The sequence below is a fragment of the Halyomorpha halys genome, unplaced genomic scaffold (assembly GCF_000696795.3).
Source record: "Halyomorpha halys isolate HHAL.00 unplaced genomic scaffold, Hhal_1.1 Scaffold392.1, whole genome shotgun sequence".
NCBI lineage: Eukaryota > Metazoa > Arthropoda > Insecta > Hemiptera > Pentatomidae > Halyomorpha > Halyomorpha halys.
In genome coordinates, this window is record NW_027114089.1 from 116,072 (window position 1) to 137,887 (window position 21,816).

The 21,816-nt window shown below is 29.1% G+C and overlaps 1 protein-coding gene across 1 annotated transcript in view; it reads right to left on the reverse strand.

Annotated features, from left to right (window-relative positions):
- The window catches only part of LOC106682173 (metabotropic glutamate receptor), a gene marked incomplete at its 5' end in the record, with an annotated part of 282,446 nt that overhangs the window by 42,342 nt on the left and 218,288 nt on the right, over positions 1-21,816 (reverse strand). Inside the window, 1 exon segment of the mRNA XM_067051351.1 lies at positions 5,451-5,593. Within this exon segment, the coding sequence (XP_066907452.1) occupies positions 5,451-5,593 (143 nt within the window).

Genomic DNA, 21,816 nt, shown 5'->3' on the forward strand with positions numbered 1-21,816 from the left:
ATATATATGGTAACCCCCGAAAGAGATAATTTATTTCCTTTATACATGTTCCATGGCATGAAAGGAATGCTACATACATTGCATGTTTACAATACAAAAGATTTGAGCATACGTAACTTTGTTACATTGTTTATAGCATTAAAAAAAAACACAATTAATTAATAATAAAAATGAAGAAGGGAAAAATCAAAATCAACAAACACAACAAGAGGTTTTAGATTGCCCTTCTATAATCAGTAAGCTGGTCAAAGTTAAATTGTTTTATGAATTTTAGTGTCTGTCTTAAATTAGTAAAAAGTAATATTTTGTGTTACCATGTTCTGTAAGGCGTTGTGTCAATGTGTATTCTGTGCTGTGTGTTTGTGGTTATGTAATGTTATTCGTGGAATGTATTTGTGAAGGCTGGGTGATTTATTCGAAACATCCACATTGTGTTCTAGATAGCAACGAGCTCATTGGTGATGAGATTTCTGATATAGGAGATGGGAGCCTTTGTTGCAAGAGGGCATATATTTGGAATTTTTTTTTTTTTTTACGGATTCTCATATAATTGTACATGTGGAATTTATAGTAAGGGAATAGATAAATAGACGTTGGAAAAGAATTGGTACGATTAGTAAATTTTCTATACCCTCAAAAAATATACATGCGACAGTTATAATCTAAAATTCCTAAAATTGTAGATCATGTTTACTGGGACACCGTGAAAAATTATTTAATTAAATGGAGAATTGACATCATTAAAGTATAAAAACATTCGGTTACAGAGCAAGATAAAGCAAGCTGAGTGCCCGGTTTCAGAGTGACCGCTTTCAACACATCTGGTTAATTAATTTACCTTCATTGATGTCTAATTAATTAACAATATTGTTCCCTATCTCATGGGTGATCTGGTATCTTGTCTGCGAGAAATATATGTTTAATAAAATTTATTAAGCCAGTGTATAGGTTCAACTGTTCACTCAATAAATCTAAATTCTCATATAAAGTTATTTATTTCATTTTTTTTTCTGAAAACTGAACTTTTCTGGGCCCCGTGGAGCTAAAAAAAAACATATTATTTATTTGTCCTTAAAAAATTCCCCATACAAAAAGAATTGGCAACAAATTTCAGAAAAAAAAAAAAGTAAGCTTAAGTTACAAGCAATTAAATAAAAAATAAAAATTCAAATCTTACTCAACAGAGTGATACAAAAAGAAATAAAACAGTCCGAAAATTTCTAAATAAAAATAATCATTCATATTGAATAATAATAAACAATTTTAAAATATAATTTTCTATATCGTAATAAATAGAGATCGGATTTTTTACGATGAAAAACCCGAAAATAGTGCAGTAAAAGCTCAAAATATGTATAAAACAAAATCCCGCAATAATCATAAACTTTATTGTTTAATATATAATAATAATACATGGAAAGCTTACCTAAACTTGTTTGAATCAAATTAAATTCGCTAAAAACTATATACATTTATGCAACCATACATAAAAAACTACTTTCATTATAAAAATAAAATTTTTTCCTAAATTTAAGAGCTATGAGGAAGCTAATTGTAAAAATAATTTTATATTCCTATTACGAAGGCTGGAATTCAATTTTCATACTACCTCAATTGTTCTTCCGCTTTCCGAAATCTCTCAATTTAAAAAAAAAAAAAAATATTTCAGGGAGTCTATTATTGTTCATGAGTAATATTTTATAAATACAATTAAGTGCAATAATTAGAATTATTATCCAGACTATGAGTGACATAGAACTCCAATCTTACTACCCAAGATGGCATATTAAGCGTATAAATCCTAGCATGAGAAAAATAATTTTCTGAAGAAAAGCTAAAAAAAAAAAAAAAAAAAAATGTAAAATAGTTTTTTCTAAGATTACACCAAGCTATTTCGTTTTTCTTCATTTTTAAGGATCTATCGCGTTATCCACAAGCTTTTTTGGACTATAAGAAAGATTAGTGGGATACTTGTCATTAAACCAAGTACATAATTTTAAAATGAAACGTTTAGCATAAAATGAAAAAGAAAAAAATTAATTTGATATGTAATGATTCATCGAAATTTATAGTTTTTCAAATAAAATATTTTTTTTTTTAAATTGTTAGGGTCCAATCATTAGACAACTTTTACTTACCACTTTCCTTTGAAATGAAATGAATCATTCTCATCAAAATTTTTAAATTTACTTTTCTAGCAAGATAATTAAAAAAAAAAATCAAACGTCAAAAAATAAAAATCTTCATTAAAATTTATGTTTTCTTGAAGTATCATATCACTTTAACGAGTTTTTTTTAATTGTTAATACTTTTAAAAAATGTAAATATGAATATTTGTATATTTTTGCTCATGATTGTTACTAAATAAAATAAATAATTTTTTACCGATGGATAAGGAAAAAACTTTTAATTACTATTAGCTCTATTTAAATTAATTAATAAATAAAATGATTAATTATATTTTGTTTTTAATAGTTTGAAAATTTTTTATCATGTTATATTGACATAGAAATTCAATATTTTTAATTCACTCTGAATGTTCCATCTCTCACTTCTGTATTTCTTTACTAGATTAAGTCATAGCTTAGAACTTTATTCAAAATAAAATAAACATTTTCACATTGTCGGCTTCTGGAAGAAACAAAAACGTTTAAATAAATTCACAATTAGGGAAAAAAATGTATTAATTAACTCTATTATTTTCGATTAAATGAGGTCTCATTATTATCTAACTATAAACTAAACTATTTTATGTTTTATTTCAAAGTAAATTAATAAATATTGGGGAAAGAGAGGAGACTGTAGATATACTCTGGGACCTGGGTAAAATTTATTTGAAAAAAAATTGTTAAATAATCTAAACAAATTATTTTGGAAATTATTTATATTATAATTTTACTACAATCTTATTTGTTAAATGGTTCTGTTTCAAGAAATAAAATTATTTCAACATTACTGAAATTGTTATTAATCAAATAATTTGTTTCTAATTTATAATTTGGTAAGAAATTAATTGCAGTTCATTTTAGATTGTCAAGAGTAAATGATGTCATAAGGACTTTAATATAGTTTAGATTATTTTTTTATCCTTTTACATATAATTGTAATTTTTAAAATTGTTTTTTATCATCACTACTTTTATCAATTATTTTTATTAATTTATCACATATGTATTTCGTGTTTATATTTTTATTTATATAAAATATTAGTTGAATATTAGTTATTATATGAATATTAGTTGTAATTTGTGTTTAGGTGTGTTTTATTTATGTTAAAGAGGGGAAAAATAAGAAGAAAAAAAAAGAGGAAAGTTACATTGAGTTGAAAGAGAAAATATGAAAAAAAAGGTAGAAAAGGAAAACATGAAAAAAAAGATTAACAAAAAAAATTAATAAAGTTTAGAAAGAAGAAAAAAAAATATTGAAAAAGAATAAAAAGATAAAAGAACCAAAGCGATGCAACAAAAGAAAGAAAAAGGGAAAAAAAGTCATATAATATTGTATACATCGGGATTTGTCCGTTACTTGCTTCAGGTATCCCGAGTGTACATTGAATTTTTATTTGTGTGGAACAAGGTGGGGTGTTGAAATTGTGAGACCTTTCTTTCAAAACATGCATATATTTTTATAAGACTAAGTGTTAATCCCTGGAGGAGCAATTAGAGTTAGTCATGTTAATTTAAATTAGTTTGATTATATAAGATGATATAAGACAGACCATTGGGGTCTCATAGGAATAATGGCTTATCTGGTGATGTCTTCTTGCCGCATTCCTCGTTCAGGTGTGCAGTGGGCGAAATGGTGAAAACCATATTTCTTCGCCTGGTGCCTGAAAGATGTTGTACAAGAAGCGGAAAGAAAATAAGGCAGTTATCTCACCCCAAGTTTTGATTACTTTAATGAAAACTATGTATAATTACTAGTCAAAATTGATGAGTCTGCCTAGTAGGGGAAGAGTAAATTTGCTGAAATATTAGTCCTAATAGAGTTATTTACGTCCAATAGTTCTCGAAATATAGCTTTTTAAAAAGCAAAATTTCTTAAAAATCTACTGAAAGATTAGTAGTTAGTTTATTTATTTTGAGAAATCTATATCTCAGGAACTATGTGACGTACAGATGTCTATTAGCACTCAAATTAAAGCTAGTTTAATGGACTATAAAGAAGTATATGACTTTTACCTTCGTATTGAACTACTAATCGTATTAAACTACTATTCGTGGGAATAGTAGTTTTCATGATATTTGCTAAAATAAATTGATTTATAGTTGTGCGGACAATAAATTTGATTTATGAAAAACTTAATTTCAAAAACCATTGGACGTACAGATGTCTGCCAGCGCTCAAATTAAAGCTAGTTAAATTTACTACAAAATAGTTATTTATGTTTATTTTTGTAGGAGTAGTAGTTTTTATGATATTTGACAAAATAAAGTGACAAAATGTTAATTTCTAGTTGTTCGTATAAAACGTTGGATTTTTGAAAAAATATATCTCTAGACCCATAAGACCAACATATATCTGCCAACACTAGAAATAAAGGAAATTTAACTTAATATAAAGTAGTTTATGACACTTATCTTCGTAGGGATAGTAGTTTTTATGATATTCACATATCAATATAAAGTTTGGAAATGAAAATTTGTCCGATCAACTATAAATCAATTTATTTTAGCAAATTTTATGTAAACTATTGCTCCTACGAAGATAAACGTCATAAACTACTTTATAGCTCATTAAACTAGCTTTAATTTGAGTGCTAATAGACATCTGTACGTCAAATGGTTATTGAGATATAATTTGTTATGAAATGTCGCTTTTTAAAACGCTATACCTCGAGGACTATTTAACATAAATAACTCTTTTAGAGCTCATATTTTAGAAAATTTGCTCATCTTTAAATGATGTTCTCTTAGGTTTTCTTGTGTTGTTCCTACTTTTTAAGATATAGAGCTCCGAATGAAAAATTAATTTTTTTTTATCGCTTTGAAACAGCCGTCATTTTTTATTCACCCTACCTATACTTGGCAGATTCATCAATTTTGACTATTAATTATGCATAGTTTTCATTAAAGTAATCAAAAATTGGGGTGAGATAACTGCCTTTTTTCTCCTCTTGGGCTCTTGTACTAATGTGTCTGTCTCGATCAATTATGCAAATCCGAAAACTATTATTATGTATTTTTTACTTGCTTTATTATTTCTATATGTTGTAAGATTTAAAAAGTTTTCTGTTTTGATTTGAATAAGTATGCTGTATAGCTAGTAAGCCAATGAACTTGGTCGGCACAACTTAGTTGTTTCTGAATAAAGTTTTTCTCTATACCATGACAGTTACTGAGACAGTTGCAGCAGTGGCTATAATATGGCACCTTATAACGTGATAGTAGCTTCACTGTCGTAAAAAAGTACTCTCTAAATGTACACGTAGCAATATAAAAGTACATTTACCTGAGGTATTTTGAAGAGCCTCAAAAGATTGGCAACTTGAACTGAGGTCACGCTGGACGCAGCACCTACAACCCCTGATATGACTTTCTTCACTTGGCTCTTGTTGCAAGTAGGTTCGGCATCATCCAAGTTACTGATCGATCCTAGAAAAAAAAAGTTATATAAATAATTAAGATTAAAGAAACCGAGGTTCGACAATCCTATGACAGAGATAAAGCAAACCCGATAGTATAATGATGCAAGTTGAATACACACAGAAAAACAATCAATACGTTAGTTATAAGCATTAGTAGGACTGATAATTACATTACATGTAAAAGTGTCTAAAATGCGTTAATAAGCTGATTATAAAAGAAAGACACGTTTATGAATTTGCTACCATACTGTAAACAATCTAGTGTATTGTAAGTTACTCGAAATGTTGTTGTTATCTCTTTTGTTCTATAGCCCTGATGAAGACCTGAAACTCAGGTCGAAACGTCGGCATAAAATAAATAAATATGGTTTTGTTTATTTATGTTGTTCTTTGCTGACCGTACCCCCCGACAAACTTCTCTAATCATAAAATATATTAAACGTATTTTGTACTTAAATTTTAGATCAGTGGTTATCTCCGGAAAAATCTTAGTTTTCTATATGGTAGTATTTTATAGTCTATATGGTTGTTATCAGACTGGAAGATAACCTTCAGAAAGGTAATTATTCTCCTAAAATGTATGACCATTAGCAAATTTTACTCATTAAATGACATTAATATTGTAATATATTAGCAAGAATGACAAATAGGAGAAAATTATATGTAATATATAGGTTTTTGTTAACAAGTAAATAATTTATAAATAGTTCTTTGAGTGTATATGATATATGAGTGTTGTTGTAAGCACATGTTTATGGTTTTGTTGAATTTGTTTTTTAGCAGCCTGAAGATGGGGGAAATCTCCCGAAACGTTGCTGATGATATGAAATAAACTATTGTTTTTTAATAAGGAAGAATTTATGTCATTCACTAAATCCTTTTTAATTCCATAAGACTCTTCCAGTAAAAGGATTATTAAATTTAGTTTTCTAGTTCTTTTTAGCGGAAAACTGAGAAAAACGTTATTTATTAATAATAGAGGTATGTGGATTATTATCTGTAATAAATGATAACTTCTTTTGGGGATGGTTATTACGGCTATTTTTGTTTACTGTCTTCAATATTTGGAGTCTTGATTCTTCAATCTCATAAAATACAAAATTTGGTCAACGGATCAATTTTTTTTTTTTTTTAGGAGCGTTTTTAGTACTTGATATTCTGACTCTTATCAGAAGTAGAATCTGAAAGCAACAGTGTGTGTACACCGTAAAAGTACAGAAAATCAATATTCACAATATTATAGGAGAGGTGGATCGAAAGAATTGAGTGCACTGAGCGGTAAACATTTCGCCTCTTCCACTCCCCAAACCAATTTTAAATTTACCTTGTAGGTTATAAATTTAAAGAGTTTTATTTAAAGATAACTGCAAACGACCAAGCATGCTTGAGCTTGCGTAACCACTTTTTGGATCAAATAGTACATAGTGAGCCAGTTGCTGGAGCCAACACACGTGGTATGTCCCATCTGCTACAATTCCACAAATCATGAAATTGTTTTGTAACGCTGCAATGACCCTGTTAGTGCTTCGATCACTGACCCGACTTGCTCCCCTTTAAAACCTAACAGCCACTTGGTTCGAGTAGGAGACTTTTTAAAATTAATTAATTAGCCCGTCGAAAGCCAGAACCCCCTTTCCATCCCTCGCCTTTGCCCGCACCTCTCTAAGTTCAATCGCAAATCTTCTTTGCTCTTCTGACCTTTTGTGGAGATCCCAGAAGAAGTTCCCGAACCTACAAGGGGTTCTCATTACCTTGAGACCCTTTGAAAACAGGAATCCATACAAGTGTTTTAGAACAGGCAAGAAATTATGTTTTCTTCCCCCTTTTAACATCATCGAGATAATCGTAGAAACCTCAAAATTTTAAACAACTGAATATCATAAGTAAACATATATGTGTGTGTGTGGACTTAGGAACGAAAATCTTATGCTATGATATAATTTTAAAATAAAAAAAAAATTGTTTCCCTATTTATAAATTTAAAATACTATTTAAGCTAAAAATACAAGAAATAAATGTAATAAGCTTAAAGGACGTACAAAAAAATACTAAAGAAACTACCCATAGGTAGCACTCCAATAATATTTATTTAAGGTTTCGAGCCCATCTTCTTTTCAGTAAGTTATCAGGAATAGAAGAGGAAGCAAGGGTGGAAACTAATGGGTTCGGGTGGTTAGGGTATTTATAATGGAAAGATTGATATCTGATTCGGGCTAGATCGGCTACAAATGGAACATTAAGATAATTTTGGATTTTATATGTGACAAAGTAAGGAGAATTAAAGATTTTAATTTGTAGAGATCGAATACGAGTGGAAATCGATGGTTTAGTCGTGCCCCAAAGATAAAAAACAAAAAAGCACTACTTTTATTTAAATTAATTGATGTCTGCCCTTTTCTAAGTAAGCTCCCAGATTATATTATTTGCTAAAATCGTTTTCAAGCCTTCTTCATCTTTGATATTTAGTGAAATACAATCAACGTTGTCGATCTCACAATTATTTATTTGAAATTGTTGATACGAAATATCAAAACATAACCGCATTTTCGATTGATATCTGGTTCGGTCTAGATCCCCCACATATGGAATATAAAAGTCATTATGTATGATTTTATTTGCGACAAATTAAGGATCATTGAGGATTTGACGAAAAATTTTTGTAATGTTATAGGATTGTAAAGATTTTTTTAAGTGAGAAATTATATTTCAAATATATTTAGTGAATATAGTCAGAGCCCGTTTCACTGCGTCATATATGTACCTTAAGAATAAATGTACCACCCAAAAATAAAGCAGGTTAATACGCGGGACGCAGCTAGTGTGTAAATTAATTAATTTAATTTAAATGTATTTAATTATTTTTATCCACGTGATTTAGCGGTTAATGCTCCAGAGTAGAATTATATGAAAACACGCTGGATACCCCTCATCTTTATTTTGGAAAGGAGGTCGGACTCAGCCTTTAGCTAACTCGAGGAAATGAGCAACTACGAACATAACGGCCTTTTTCTTCACAGGAATGTACAATGAACTAATTAACTTCGGATAAGATGGTTCCGAACTTCAAGAGTAAAAACAAAACTTGATGGAACTATTTCTTGAATGCTTACATTTGGGACAACAGGCAATGTGGTAATACTGAAGCATAACCAATATCATATGACACAAGATAAAGATAGGCATTTATCTTGTTCCCTTTTCTTTTAATTCTTTTATGTACTTCTTTGTATTTTGATTTAATGGTTTGGAAAAAACCGTTAGCCCCACACACCATCCCTAACCGTTGTTAGCAGTTTCTTTCACAGCCTTCTTTGTCCCCGTCTAACAGTTGAAATTTTTACAATTTCATCTTTTTTCCTAGCATTTCCGTTCCATATAATTATCGTACTCTTTTATCTTTAATAATTTATATTATTTTTTTAAAGCATCTTTTACTTTGTTTTATTTTCTCTCATTCGCTTTATTATTGCTTCTATCTCTACATCTATTTTAATCTTTTTTACTTTCTATGATTAATATTATTGCTAGCTTGCTGAACGGAGCCGCCACATTATACATCCTTTATTTATTCATAGGCTGAGTAGATGATAAAATGCATCAGATAATCGAATATAACTTAATAAATTAGATTAATTATATATGATTGTTTGAGAGTGGTTTAGTTTATTACCAATTTACACAATTTTTATCCTTTTTTCTCTCTCAACTTTTATTCTTTAAAATTTTCCAACGTTTCGGCCCTCACATATAACTTTTTTTTTAAAATTGATATCCTAGATTTAAAACATTTTTACAAAACACTTCCCCTCTTTCACTTATATTTACAACTTAAAAACATATTAGCTATTTTTTCCCTATAAGAGGGAAAGTGTTCTGTAAAAAAGTTTTAAATCTATGATATCAATTTTTAAAAAAAAGTTATATGTGACGAGGGCAATTAGTCTGCAATTTTGAGATTTTAAAAAAGCAATTACATCAATTATGAAGGTTGTATCCTTGAGAATGGCCTGAGGGCCGAAATTTTTGAGAATTTTAAAGAATAAAAGTTGAGAGAAAAAAAGGATCAAAATTGTGTAAATTGATAATAATATAAAATTTTTCAAAAAAACCAAAAGGACAAATCACTATAAAAAAAAAAAAAAAACTGACCGAAAACGCCTTCAGTTTGATTTGTATTTTAATCTGGAGGAAAATACAAACCATCTATTTATTCCACTTCGATTCAGAAAAAAATATAGGAAAGAGATAGTTGTGAACAGTAGCATATTTTAAGCACTGCCATGAAAAGAAATTAAGTAAAAAATATCCAATTTTCGTTTCTATATGAATAACAAAATATAACACCTAAGATATACCTTATTTATATGAAGAGAGAAGATACAGATTCTATAGCATACTTTGTACAACTACTATCTACATGCTACTATATACATCTTGTCTCCTAGTACGTCTTTCGACTATTCTCTGGAATAGTTGCTCTAATCTCTAACATGATATTTATTTTATTCGAAAATAATGAAGGTAGAGGAAGAAGAACTAAGAGAGGGGGGTGTGTATATACGAATGAGGAGGAATGGATTCCCAATAAGTAGAAGAGAGAGTGCTAAGTAGTATTTAGTTAGTTAGTTAGTTAATTAGTTCCTATGTAGTATTTAGGATTGTTGTTATAAGTTATGAGAATAAACTACAGTATTTGAAAAGAATAAATTTGATTATTAAATATTATGGTGACAAATACAGATTTATTCTGACTCTGTTTATTTTACTTGAGCACAGTAGTTTGCAGAGTTTTATAATAAATGTTGAGGCTGTGAAACTAAAATTTGGCCGGATTGGCCGAAACGTTCGGCATGTGATATAATTAATAAAGGTGTTGAGACTTTTTGAATATATTTTGTTAATATTAATAAAAAAACAGTAATGAAAAAAATAATAATATATATTAAAAAGTAAGCAGATTGGGCCGTCCTAAAAATTTGGGCAAGGTTGGGAATGTAAGTATGAACATGTTAGGGACAAAAGACACCCTGTCCTGTTAAATGCATAAATGGAAAGTAATAACTGTTTTTAATATTTCATAAATAAATATAGTTATTCTTTTTTTTATTAACACTCTTCTTCATGTTTTTAATATTCATTTTTATATATACACATATATATTATTAAAAATTTTGGCACATGTTCTATATAATAAATATAAAAATGCAACGCTTCAATTAAAATCAATTCCCTAAAATAAAAAATAATGATTATAATATTCCTACTATTTTTATATAATATTAACATAACATTAGCAGCAGGTGATTTGGTTTTCATTCTCAGAAGAGAAATTAACTTTTTTTCTTTTTCATTTTATGCTGACATTTCAATATAAACTGGAATCACTTTTAGATTTTCCTTCCCTCGTTAGGGATGTTATTTTCGCCATCTGACACCTTTAAGAATATATCCTCGCACCCCGAAGAACATCGATATAACGGATATCGTAGAGATCGGAAACAGATTCGTGATAACGAGGAGTTGATGGCTGGAAGACGTTATTCGATATTCCAGGCTTCCATTGTCCATTAGTCCTGGTTCTTATCAACCTATAACTCCCTGATTCTCGAGTCTGAGCAGTTGTGATTGATTTATTTTTCTCTAATTGGAGATGCCGACTCTTCATGTAGCGAAAATTTCTAAAAAAAATAAACAGGAAATGGGTGGATTTTATCAAAAAAATTATAATATGCTTTTTTTTTTTTTTAATTCATTTAAAAAATTACACCCAAATAATCCGAACAGATTACACCTATCGGTCGGTACTAAAATAACACATAAAAATGATAGACATAAGTGAAATGTAAATATAACGATTTAGACTATTAGGGCATTGTGGAGGCTAAGTACAGTATGAAACGATCTCAAGTGATACAACTAATAATTTAATTGCAATTACTAAAATGAAAATAAAGTAAAAAAAAAAATATTTAAAAAAATATATTCAATTAAATAAAAAATAACGGAAACGATTTTCAAATGAATAATAAAGCTGCAAATTTACAATTAGTGAATTAATATAATAATGAGAATAAAACAAGATGATACAGAATATGACAAAAATAAGGATCAAATAATATATATTATTAAACACACACATACATTACTAATTCTAATTGTAATACAATAAATAAATTATATGGAGTTAAGAAAAAATACAGGCAGATATCAAATTCAAATATTAGGAATCATAAAAGTAAGAAAGTACCCAGTTTTACTCTCCATAAATTTTAAGATAATTCTATAAAAATAAAATAGTTAAGATGGTAAAGTACCAACGATTTAAAGATTTGATGATTTTCTGTTTTATCATTGCTGTGCGTTATTTTTCTTATTATTCGATTCTTTAGATTTGTAAGTTTTGATAATTAAATATCGTCACTGACACCATAACATTCGATCCCATATCTTAATATCGATTCAAATAATGCTTTGTACACTTAAATCATTTCTGTTAAGTACAAATTGGAGGTAATACACTTTATATGCGCGTACTCTCAATCTAATTAAAGCATTTACTATGTGTGGTTCCCGAAAAAAGAAAAAGCATTATCCACAGTCAAACCTAGATATTTATATTTTTCTACATTTAGTGTTTTACAGCAATATATTTTTTATATTATTAATGTTAGTGAGACAGTCACAGGTTAATAAATAATAAATGTGGTACGGCTTCTATCACAGGTTAGTAAATTCGTATACAAAGTTATTTCGATTTTAAGAAAATGAAAAAATACCTTAAATACATTTCATCATATTAATTAACCTCTGATGATTTTGATATTAGTGATATTTTAATTAGTTTTTTTTAATTTTCTTTTTTTACACTTATTTTTGAATAAAATTAAAATTTGCAGTGTAGGACTCCAACGGGAGTCTTGGGCCGACGTAAGAAAAGAAAAAAAGAAAATTTTATTTTTTAGATATTTTTTGTTTGTTTCCATATCTTGTACCTCCTATTATCTTGTATTACTGAGTTGTGAAGATTTTTGATTTTCTCAGAAACTAATAATAATGTTAGGCCACTGCTGATGTATGGCTGTGAAGTCTGGGGAGCGGCGTTCTTTATGAAAAGGAAAAAAATTACAATCTTTTCAAAATAAAGTTTTAAGAATCGCAGTGGATGCTCCTTAGTTTGTAAGAAACAGCCAATTGCATTGGGAATTGAAAATAGAGACAATAGACGATTATATAAAAAAAAAGTTTATGAAGTTCCACTCCCAGTTGCCGACAGTTAAAGGAGCAGTGACCTACAACTTGGGTAACCCAACCTCAACCCGAAGTCTGAAGCCCAGGCTGCAGGACATCCTGTTATAAATTATATATTTGTCAGTTCTGTTATTGTCACTCTATAATTTTATTTTATCTTATTTTTTTTCTCTTCATCTTTTTCTTAAATTCACTTTCTTTTTTTATTATTAGAAGTCAATTATTTGTATTTTTAAATCCATAAATGTAATTGTTTTTGTTAATAACATTACTTTTATCTTTTATTAAGAATTATTGTTTTAATCTATTTATTTTATTTTAACTTTTTTTTTTTTGTAACGTTATATATAGTTAGAGATGTCCTTTATTTGAGACTATACCTCTCTCCCCCCTCATAATCAATTGTTAAAAAAAAAATTACTTCTTACATTAACCATGTAACGCCCACCAGGCCAATCTGGTATATAAATAATAAAAAAATCACTTGAACCCGGTAAATCAATAAGCAGTGCAATGGAACAGGGGATAATGTTGTATGTAATGGCAGTACAAGAGGTAATATTGCCTTTACGGTTCAGGCAACAGATCGGTAAATTCCATTTTAGAGTTACCTGTTCTACACTGGCTTTACGGGTCAACTCGTGGACTCTCCCGAAGGACAAATAAATAAACTACAGAAAACCCGGGGTTTAAGATCCACGAAGGAACTACTAACACCGAATTACCTTGTTTTTTTTATATGACAGTTTATCACGCCAAGATTCAACTTTTATAATTTCGTGTACAAAAAAAAAAGTTGTAAAACAGTAGTAAAAACTTTAGGTCATCCGTGAAATTAAGGTTTGTCTAGGGAGGACCAAATATTAAAAAGTCTGTCCACGACCTGGAACAAATGGATAAAAATAATAATTCTTAATAAAAGATAAAAGTAAAGTTAATAACAAATCACAGGCATAGAGAGATTAAACTGTGAAAATAACAGTTAAATGGTATAACTGTGACAAAAGGAATATTTTTTAAAAAAATGAAATCGGATATATGAAAAATATTGTTGCGAAAGTCCTGCACTAAACGAAATAAATAATATTTTAGTAATTTTAAACTTCATTATAAGCAGTAAAAGTCAAAGTTATACTCATAATATAATGATACTGTGAAAAAAAAACTTACAAAAATGAGTAGTATAACACGGGTTCAAATTTTTCTTTACTAGTTTGTCGATTTATTTCGGTTATGAAATCTTGTGGCCTTGCATTATATTTCTCATTTCATTTTTAATACCAATTCATGAAAGTATTAAAATCTAAAGGAGATAAAATATTTCGAAATTACTTTCATAAACTTCTTAATCGATCGCCAATGAAGTGCCCAGGTTTTTTTATAACCGGAATAAACCATCAAACTATTAATGTAAAACAGGAAGTTAAGTTATACAACTAATATTAATGTATAACATGAAGTTAAGTTATAGAACTAATATTAACGTTTTTTCACCATATTAATTGCAGTTTGATTCATACTATGGCCTTTGAGCCGTTTTGTCCAATCGTACGCGATTTTTAATTTCATTCTGCTGCAAAACTAGTCAATGATATTGAGTTCAATTTTGGAACTTCTGAATTTGAACTCTATTTATACTAACAATGACAACTTCAAAACGAAACAATGGTCTACACACAAACAAACCTATGCCAAGTGGGTGCATAGACCACTAATTACTTTGAAGCCTTTTCATCGTTTTTAGGTTAGGTACATAATTACCTAAAATTATGAAATAATTTACAGGTATACTCTTTTATAAATTTAACATTTTAGAATATAGTGGAGATGGATAAACGTCCGAGAGGTATACCAAAACGTAGATAGGAGGATTGCCTTAAGACTGATTTAGTATATTTGGGTTTGGAGGAGTGTAACTGGGCAGATGTATTTAATGTTATATGTATGTAAAACGATTGGTGGTATCGGCAGCGGGCCTTCGGGTTCGCTAAGTCTTTATTATTATTATATAAATATTATTATTATTATATTATTATATTGGCAAAAGATCATGGAGGTCTATGTCCTCGCGCGATGTATTTTGCTAATATATCGAGCGTTTCTTGACGTGTTTTTTTCGTAGAGTGAGTTCGTCACTCACACGCCTATTTTTTGTGAGGCTAACGGCCTCACTAATGCTAGGGAGGAGGTTGAGAGTTTTCTATTATTTTATGCTTGAAAAAGCCCGGGTGGGACCAGGACGCGAACTGACAACCTTTGGTAGACTGGCGCGTTGCCACGCTGCTACCGCTGCCCCCTATTATATTCATATATACTTATGTATATATTTTATTCCATCTATACGCTTTAAATTTCAATTTATTTTTGTAATTCATATCATATTTATGTATGTATCTGTATTTATATTAATGTAACTGAGTTATCCCATCTAAATAAGTAAATAAAATTAAGAATTACTAATTATACCTAAATTGAATGGTATTTAATAATCTTTCTAATCCCTAATAATATTGATAGTAATATGCAAAGCAGTAAATGCTTTGAAATTTTCTATCACAAACTGCACTTACAGAATGAAATACATTTTTCATTTAGTCAAACTAAAATTCTCTAAGATAATTGTCATTTTCATTGAATTTTCAAAGATTTAAAATTTGCAATCATACATTTATGGGAAATTCAATTTTGTTTTAATCAAACTGAATTTTATTTTTTAAATTAGCAATTAATTAATTAGTTTTCTTTAAATGTGGGTAGATAGTAATTGTAATAGTGATAGTGAAAGCTATCACAGCCATATGATTATTATGTATGTTTTATACTTGAGTTTTTAAGCATGTTTTAAATTAATTTCATGTATGTTTTATACTTGAGGTTTTATGTATGTTCTTATCTACTTTCATGAATGTTGTTTACTTGAGTTATATATACATATGCTCTTCATTACTATTATGTATGTTTTATACTTGAGTTTTAGGCATATTTTAAATTAATTTCATGTATGTTTTATACTTTAGTTACCTTTTATACTTAAGTTACATATTTATTTTTAAGTAATTGATTATGGGATTATAATCTCGTGCAAAACGCACCCTCACCTATTTACGATGTTATAAAAAAATTAAGATAAAATAAATTAATAAAAATTATAATTCTTAAGGCGAGAGAAAAAGAAAAGTTAATAATAAAAACAATGGCATTTATACTCGTAGATTTAATAAAATAAATAATTGACTTTTAATGGGATAATTAAGTTAATTTAACTTTAATTAAATTTAAGAAACAGACTAACAGAAAAAAAGTAAAATTATAATATTTTCAATAATAGAATGAATAGAGAGAGAGAGAGAGAAATACTTTATTTATTTATCTATGCTGCGTAAATACATTAGGTTGCTATCTCACACAGCATACTTATCAATCCGTAATCGGACATATATAAATTACACATACATGGCATAATCATAAAAAAAATAGATACAATAATAGGATATAATAAACAATTTTTTTCATCCCTACAGTTTCCTTTTACAATCCATTTCGGTCTGTACAACAAATACAAATGTTTCATTCATTCCTATTTTTCTTTCTCATTTCTGCTCCTCCAATTTCACCCTTTCCCAATTATTCAATTCACCCGATTAACAAATTCGCTCTCCGGAATTCAACCTCCTGAACTCCATAGAAGAGTTTTATGTATGATTTAAATTACTTTCATGTGTTTTATACATGAGTTTCTATATATGTTTCAAAGTAGTATATATATTTTTTTTATACTTGAGTTTTTATGTAAGTTTTAAATTACTTCTACGAATTATTTTTTTTTGGCTTTAAAGTTCTTATATGTTTAACATCTGGAAAAACGACTAACCTGGAACTCTCACACAAGACTGAAAAGACAAGAAACTGCACGTCGATTTCGACTATTACAGCAAAACGGTCTAAACCTCATATAAGATATAAAGCTCATTATAGAAGACTGATCTACATGACTGTAATATGGCCAATCTGAACGTACGGAGTTGAGCTTTGGGGCTCCACTAAACCTTTGAATTCCTCTTTTATCCAATCCTTACAATCCGAAATCATTCGTAAAATCCTCAATGCTCCTTCCTTACTTTGCACAAATAAAATCATACATAAAGTATGATGTTCCATATGTAACTGTCTAGCCCGAACCAGATATCATTCCTTCCATTATAAACTTCCTAAGTAGCCAAACCTACTAGTTTCTAACCTTGCTTCCACTTCCATTCCTTACGATCCTCCGGGGGCCTGAAAAGAAGATGGTCACGCGACCTTCTAATGTAAAAACGTCATTTTAGTGCTACCAATGGGTAGTTTCACGCCTGTATCACTCCAGTATAAACTTACATCAAATTTACAGAATGTATTATTATGTACAGTTGTAAGTTTCAAAAAAGATAAATAAAAAAAAATTCTTATATGTTTGAAATTAAGTTAGTACAATATATTAAATTTCGCTTATATGTTATAATATTAATAAGTATTACACAACATTATTTATTTCTGTTGAATTAAGTTTCGCATTATCTTTTTATTATTTATTTATTGTATTCGATGTACATTCTGTTATTATGTTAGACATTTTGTGCTCTTGGTATAGTGAATATAATGTAACTATAACAGTCCGACGCTTGAATTAAATATCAGATTGCAACTAAATTTAAAAGATTCCACTTTCTAATTTTGGATCAGACATTCAGAGCGATCTGGTTCCGTTCCGAACCGTTCCGGTTATTAAACCCGTTCCGTCCGGAAAGGAACATCCCTCTACGTAGCAGTTTGGAGCCTGCTTTGGATACTGGTGATATCATAACCCCTACCTGGAGAGGCTGTGGAATAACCCTTTAAATATTGTAAGAGGCCTACAGGTTCAATTCGTATCATCCTTCATTTATTATTTACTAAGTTTTCCCTTTCTATTCAGATGCAGTTTCTTTCATCTCTCTGAGCAGGGGCACTTTGAGAATCTCATGTCGTCCTCTTTGAAACATAAGCCCTATTCTTGCAGACAGGAATAGAAATAAAATAAAATAAGAATTTCCTCGGTTCAATAAGCAGATGCAACTTTCATTAATGAAATTCGTTGAGTACAATAAAATTATACTTTTAATTAATTTAATTTCATTTAAGTCTCAAAACAATCTATATTTATAAGTCCAACGTTTCAGCCAATTCGGCCATCCTCAATGACAATCTATCACAAAACAGATTGATTTTTTTGTATCAATTCTGTCTTTCAGATTACTATGATAATTTTAAATTTTATTGTTGGGTATGAATTATAATAATAAAAGAAATATGAAGAAATTTTAACCAAAATACAATAATATTCATTATTTACCCTAGGACTGATTCCTTTTGAATAATGTTATTTTTTATATTTTTCCGTTGGAATTATAGATGGGAATAAAAATAATACTGGAATTAATTAATTAATCTGCAATTTCAGAAAGCTTTTATTTATAACCGGATAGTAAGAAATAGAACTTGTTAAAATATAAAAGTTTACAAATAAATAAACAGGAGTTTGGGACAGAAAGTAACAAGAAGTGAAAATTTCTCATCTAAATACCACCATATACTTTAAAACTGTAGCCCAACTCTTTGTATTGTACAAAAAACAATAATATACGCTACAATCTGTGAAATAATCTATTGTATCATAAAAAGATTGTTTCGATCGATTCACTATTAGCCATTGTGCTACCCGTCAAGCGATCTCATACACGATCAACAGCATTGCATAAGGTCCATTTGTTGCGCAACAGTTCAATCCTGAACTTAATAGCCAGAGGAAGAAAGTCTTGAAAACAGTTATTTTTAAAAATAATTAATTTTTTTTCATTAAAAAAAATAGTAAAAATCTGCAGGTCTGTCGAGAATAGTATTATTGATTTTATATATTGATAATGTAATAATCAACAATATACGATAATAATATATTGATGATATATAGTTTGAGAAATAGATAAATGGGGATTGAATAATTTGTAAAAATGTCCGAGAAAATACAGAAAACTTTTTAAAGAATGAAATCATAACAAAAACACTTTACTGTATGAAGTACTCCTTCAACAAAAGACCAGACGCACATTCACTTTTGATTAGCTGGTGGGATGTAGTGGACTGTATATAATGCAAATAAAACATGGTTAACTGAAAAGGAAAATCTATTGTCTAAGTTACAGGTATATGTGGCTGATGATAATGATGGATGTTTTCTATGCTGAATTAGGTGGACTTGCTCCATTCTCTGGTTACTCCCTCCTTATTTCTTGAATTCCTTCATTTCTTGATCTCTCTCTCTCCTCCTCTGCTACAGGGGGGGGGGCACTTCAGAGTCTATCTACTCATTCATTTGCACTAAAGATGATAGTGAAGAAAAGAAAAAAAGAGAACTGCTGTTGGCAAAAAACAAACAAGATCGCTCTCTAGTTCAGGTTGCTTCTCTTCCCACCGAGAGCGCTGGAGGAGGTAAGCTTTTGTTGCTGGGCGCTGGTAGTACCTTTCTTATGGTAGCCCCCCCAATCCAATTCAGACTTTCGGTTAACCTTAAGTTACCCGAAACATTAATCTAAGTAGAAATATGATTGAAAATTGTTATATATTAGAAACTCACTCGCTTAAACGCTGGTAAAAAGAAAATAATTAAGTGTAGATAAACTATGTTTGGCGCACTGCAGCTCAGGGGTTGGATGCAAGTCTATTGATCTGAGGTCTGTGGGCGGTGCCGATTCGGATCCAGCCTTGGAGCGTTGACTTTTTTCATTCAGTGGCGGGCCCACTACCATGGTTAGAATAGGTTGGTCACCTGTAGATAACCAGGCGAACATCGACGTGGATTGCATATTAAAAAAAAACAAAAAAAAAACTACGTTTGGTTTAACAAAGTAAACTAACTTTGTAACGACTACTAACAACTTTAAGATTTTTATTGCACAATAAATAAATGATATAGGTAACTAAAGAAATTATTATATATAGTGATATGCATACCACTTATATATTGAGTTTTGTATTGCTTTTTAGTTTTCACCTGATTGTGGAATTGCTTATTATTATTTTGCTTAAAAAATTATTAAATTCAGTTAAATAATATAGGAGTATTTTCCTTTCATACTATTCGGATTAATCAGATCTCCCGCTTAACCAGCGATTTTTAATTGGGGTTCTGCTATATATTTAATGTAAGTATTACTAATGTGTAAAAACATTAACTATCTTGGCGAGATAATCATCCAGAATAGTATAATTAATTTTCATTATAATTGTTAACTTAGTTAATGGTGGCGATGTAATTAGAGTTGCTAACAGTTGTTACAGATCTCAGACTAATTTTGGCTGTTAACGTCTTGAACTTTGTAGCTTTGAAGATGAACCGGCACTGTATTCTCTTCCAATGTCAGTCAGTTTAATGAGAATCAACTCATACTGACAGAATCAGATTACTCCCTATTTCGCAATATAGACTCTCTCTCTCATACATACATTATTAATAATAAAGTATATTTAAACGATTTAAATTATTGTTAAATAAATACTCAACTAACCAATTACTTAACTTTGGCACGTTTATCTAGGATTTTTTTGATTCCTGAGTGGTAAAAGAGTTTTATATTTCTAATTATTTACTTTAACAAATATATTTTTACTATTGGAGGCTTTTTAATCGATAAAACTCGCATAACTAATATGGAGTATAGTAATTAAACAGATATAGTAACTTGGAACAGAAATGGAATAATGAGATAAAATATATCATACTACAATATGAAAATGAAACATTTCTTAAACAAATGAATAAATTATTTAAAACAATCAGCTAATAATTGTTCCTTATAATATTATCTATAAATAAACTGTTCCGTCAATAATTCTTTGATTCTCTCCCAACGTTCAATTAAATTATAATTTTATATTGACCATACTATAAATTCTCAAGGTAATGGTTAACCATTAATTTTTATTTCATATAGTAATGGTAATTCGAATCATATAATCTAATTAAATGTATTTCATAAATTAATAATCAATTCGATGTAAAACAATTAAATCTTAATTCGCTTTTAATTATTAAATGGTTTTAATAAATATAATATACATATAATCGTGATTATTATGTAACTATTCTATCTTGAGTCTCTATCTGAACCCATTCTGTAATGAACCTATCGAAAATTGGCTCAGATTGAATTTTCCCAATACTTTAGATAAGGAAAGTTTTAGTAAAAACAATATTTAAAAAAAAAATAAGCCCTACCTGATAAAGCCTATATATACATTTTTATTTTTTATAATGAAACATATAAATAATAATAAACACCTCTTACAATAGTTCACTCCTTGGGCTTTCATTCCACAGCCCTGGGGTACCTTTAGCCACAAATGCCGTACAGAGGAGGTCGTACTGACCAGGCTAAGAATAGGGCACACGAGGCTCACCCACCCCTATCTTATTTCAAAAGAAGCGCCTCCGAACTGCCAGTATTGCAACAATAATTTGACAATTAGCCATATTTTCAAAGAATGCCCATATTTCACATCACACCTCAGTAGCTTAGGATTAAACCCGGATATTTCAAAAACCCTCAGAGACGGTGATAACAGTGAAATTGGTGTTTCAGTTTCTAAAATCAAAAGGTTTAATGACACAAATATAACGCCAGCCAGGCAAAAAATTGAAAAAAAAAATTAAATAAGGTGTAAATGACATTTATAACCAATGATGTTTTACACCAATAAACAAAAACAAACAACCTCTTACGATGAGACCAATATTAATCTCTAATTTTGAAAATCAAATACCTTAGATTTATTCTGTAGGAACATGTCATGTCATAGTTTTCTAAAAAATGGGATATTTGTAATTAATTAATTTATTTATTATTTGTAATTTCCTTATTCTTTTATTTAAAATTCTTTTCATCTTAGTCTAATGCTAATAATAATAATTAA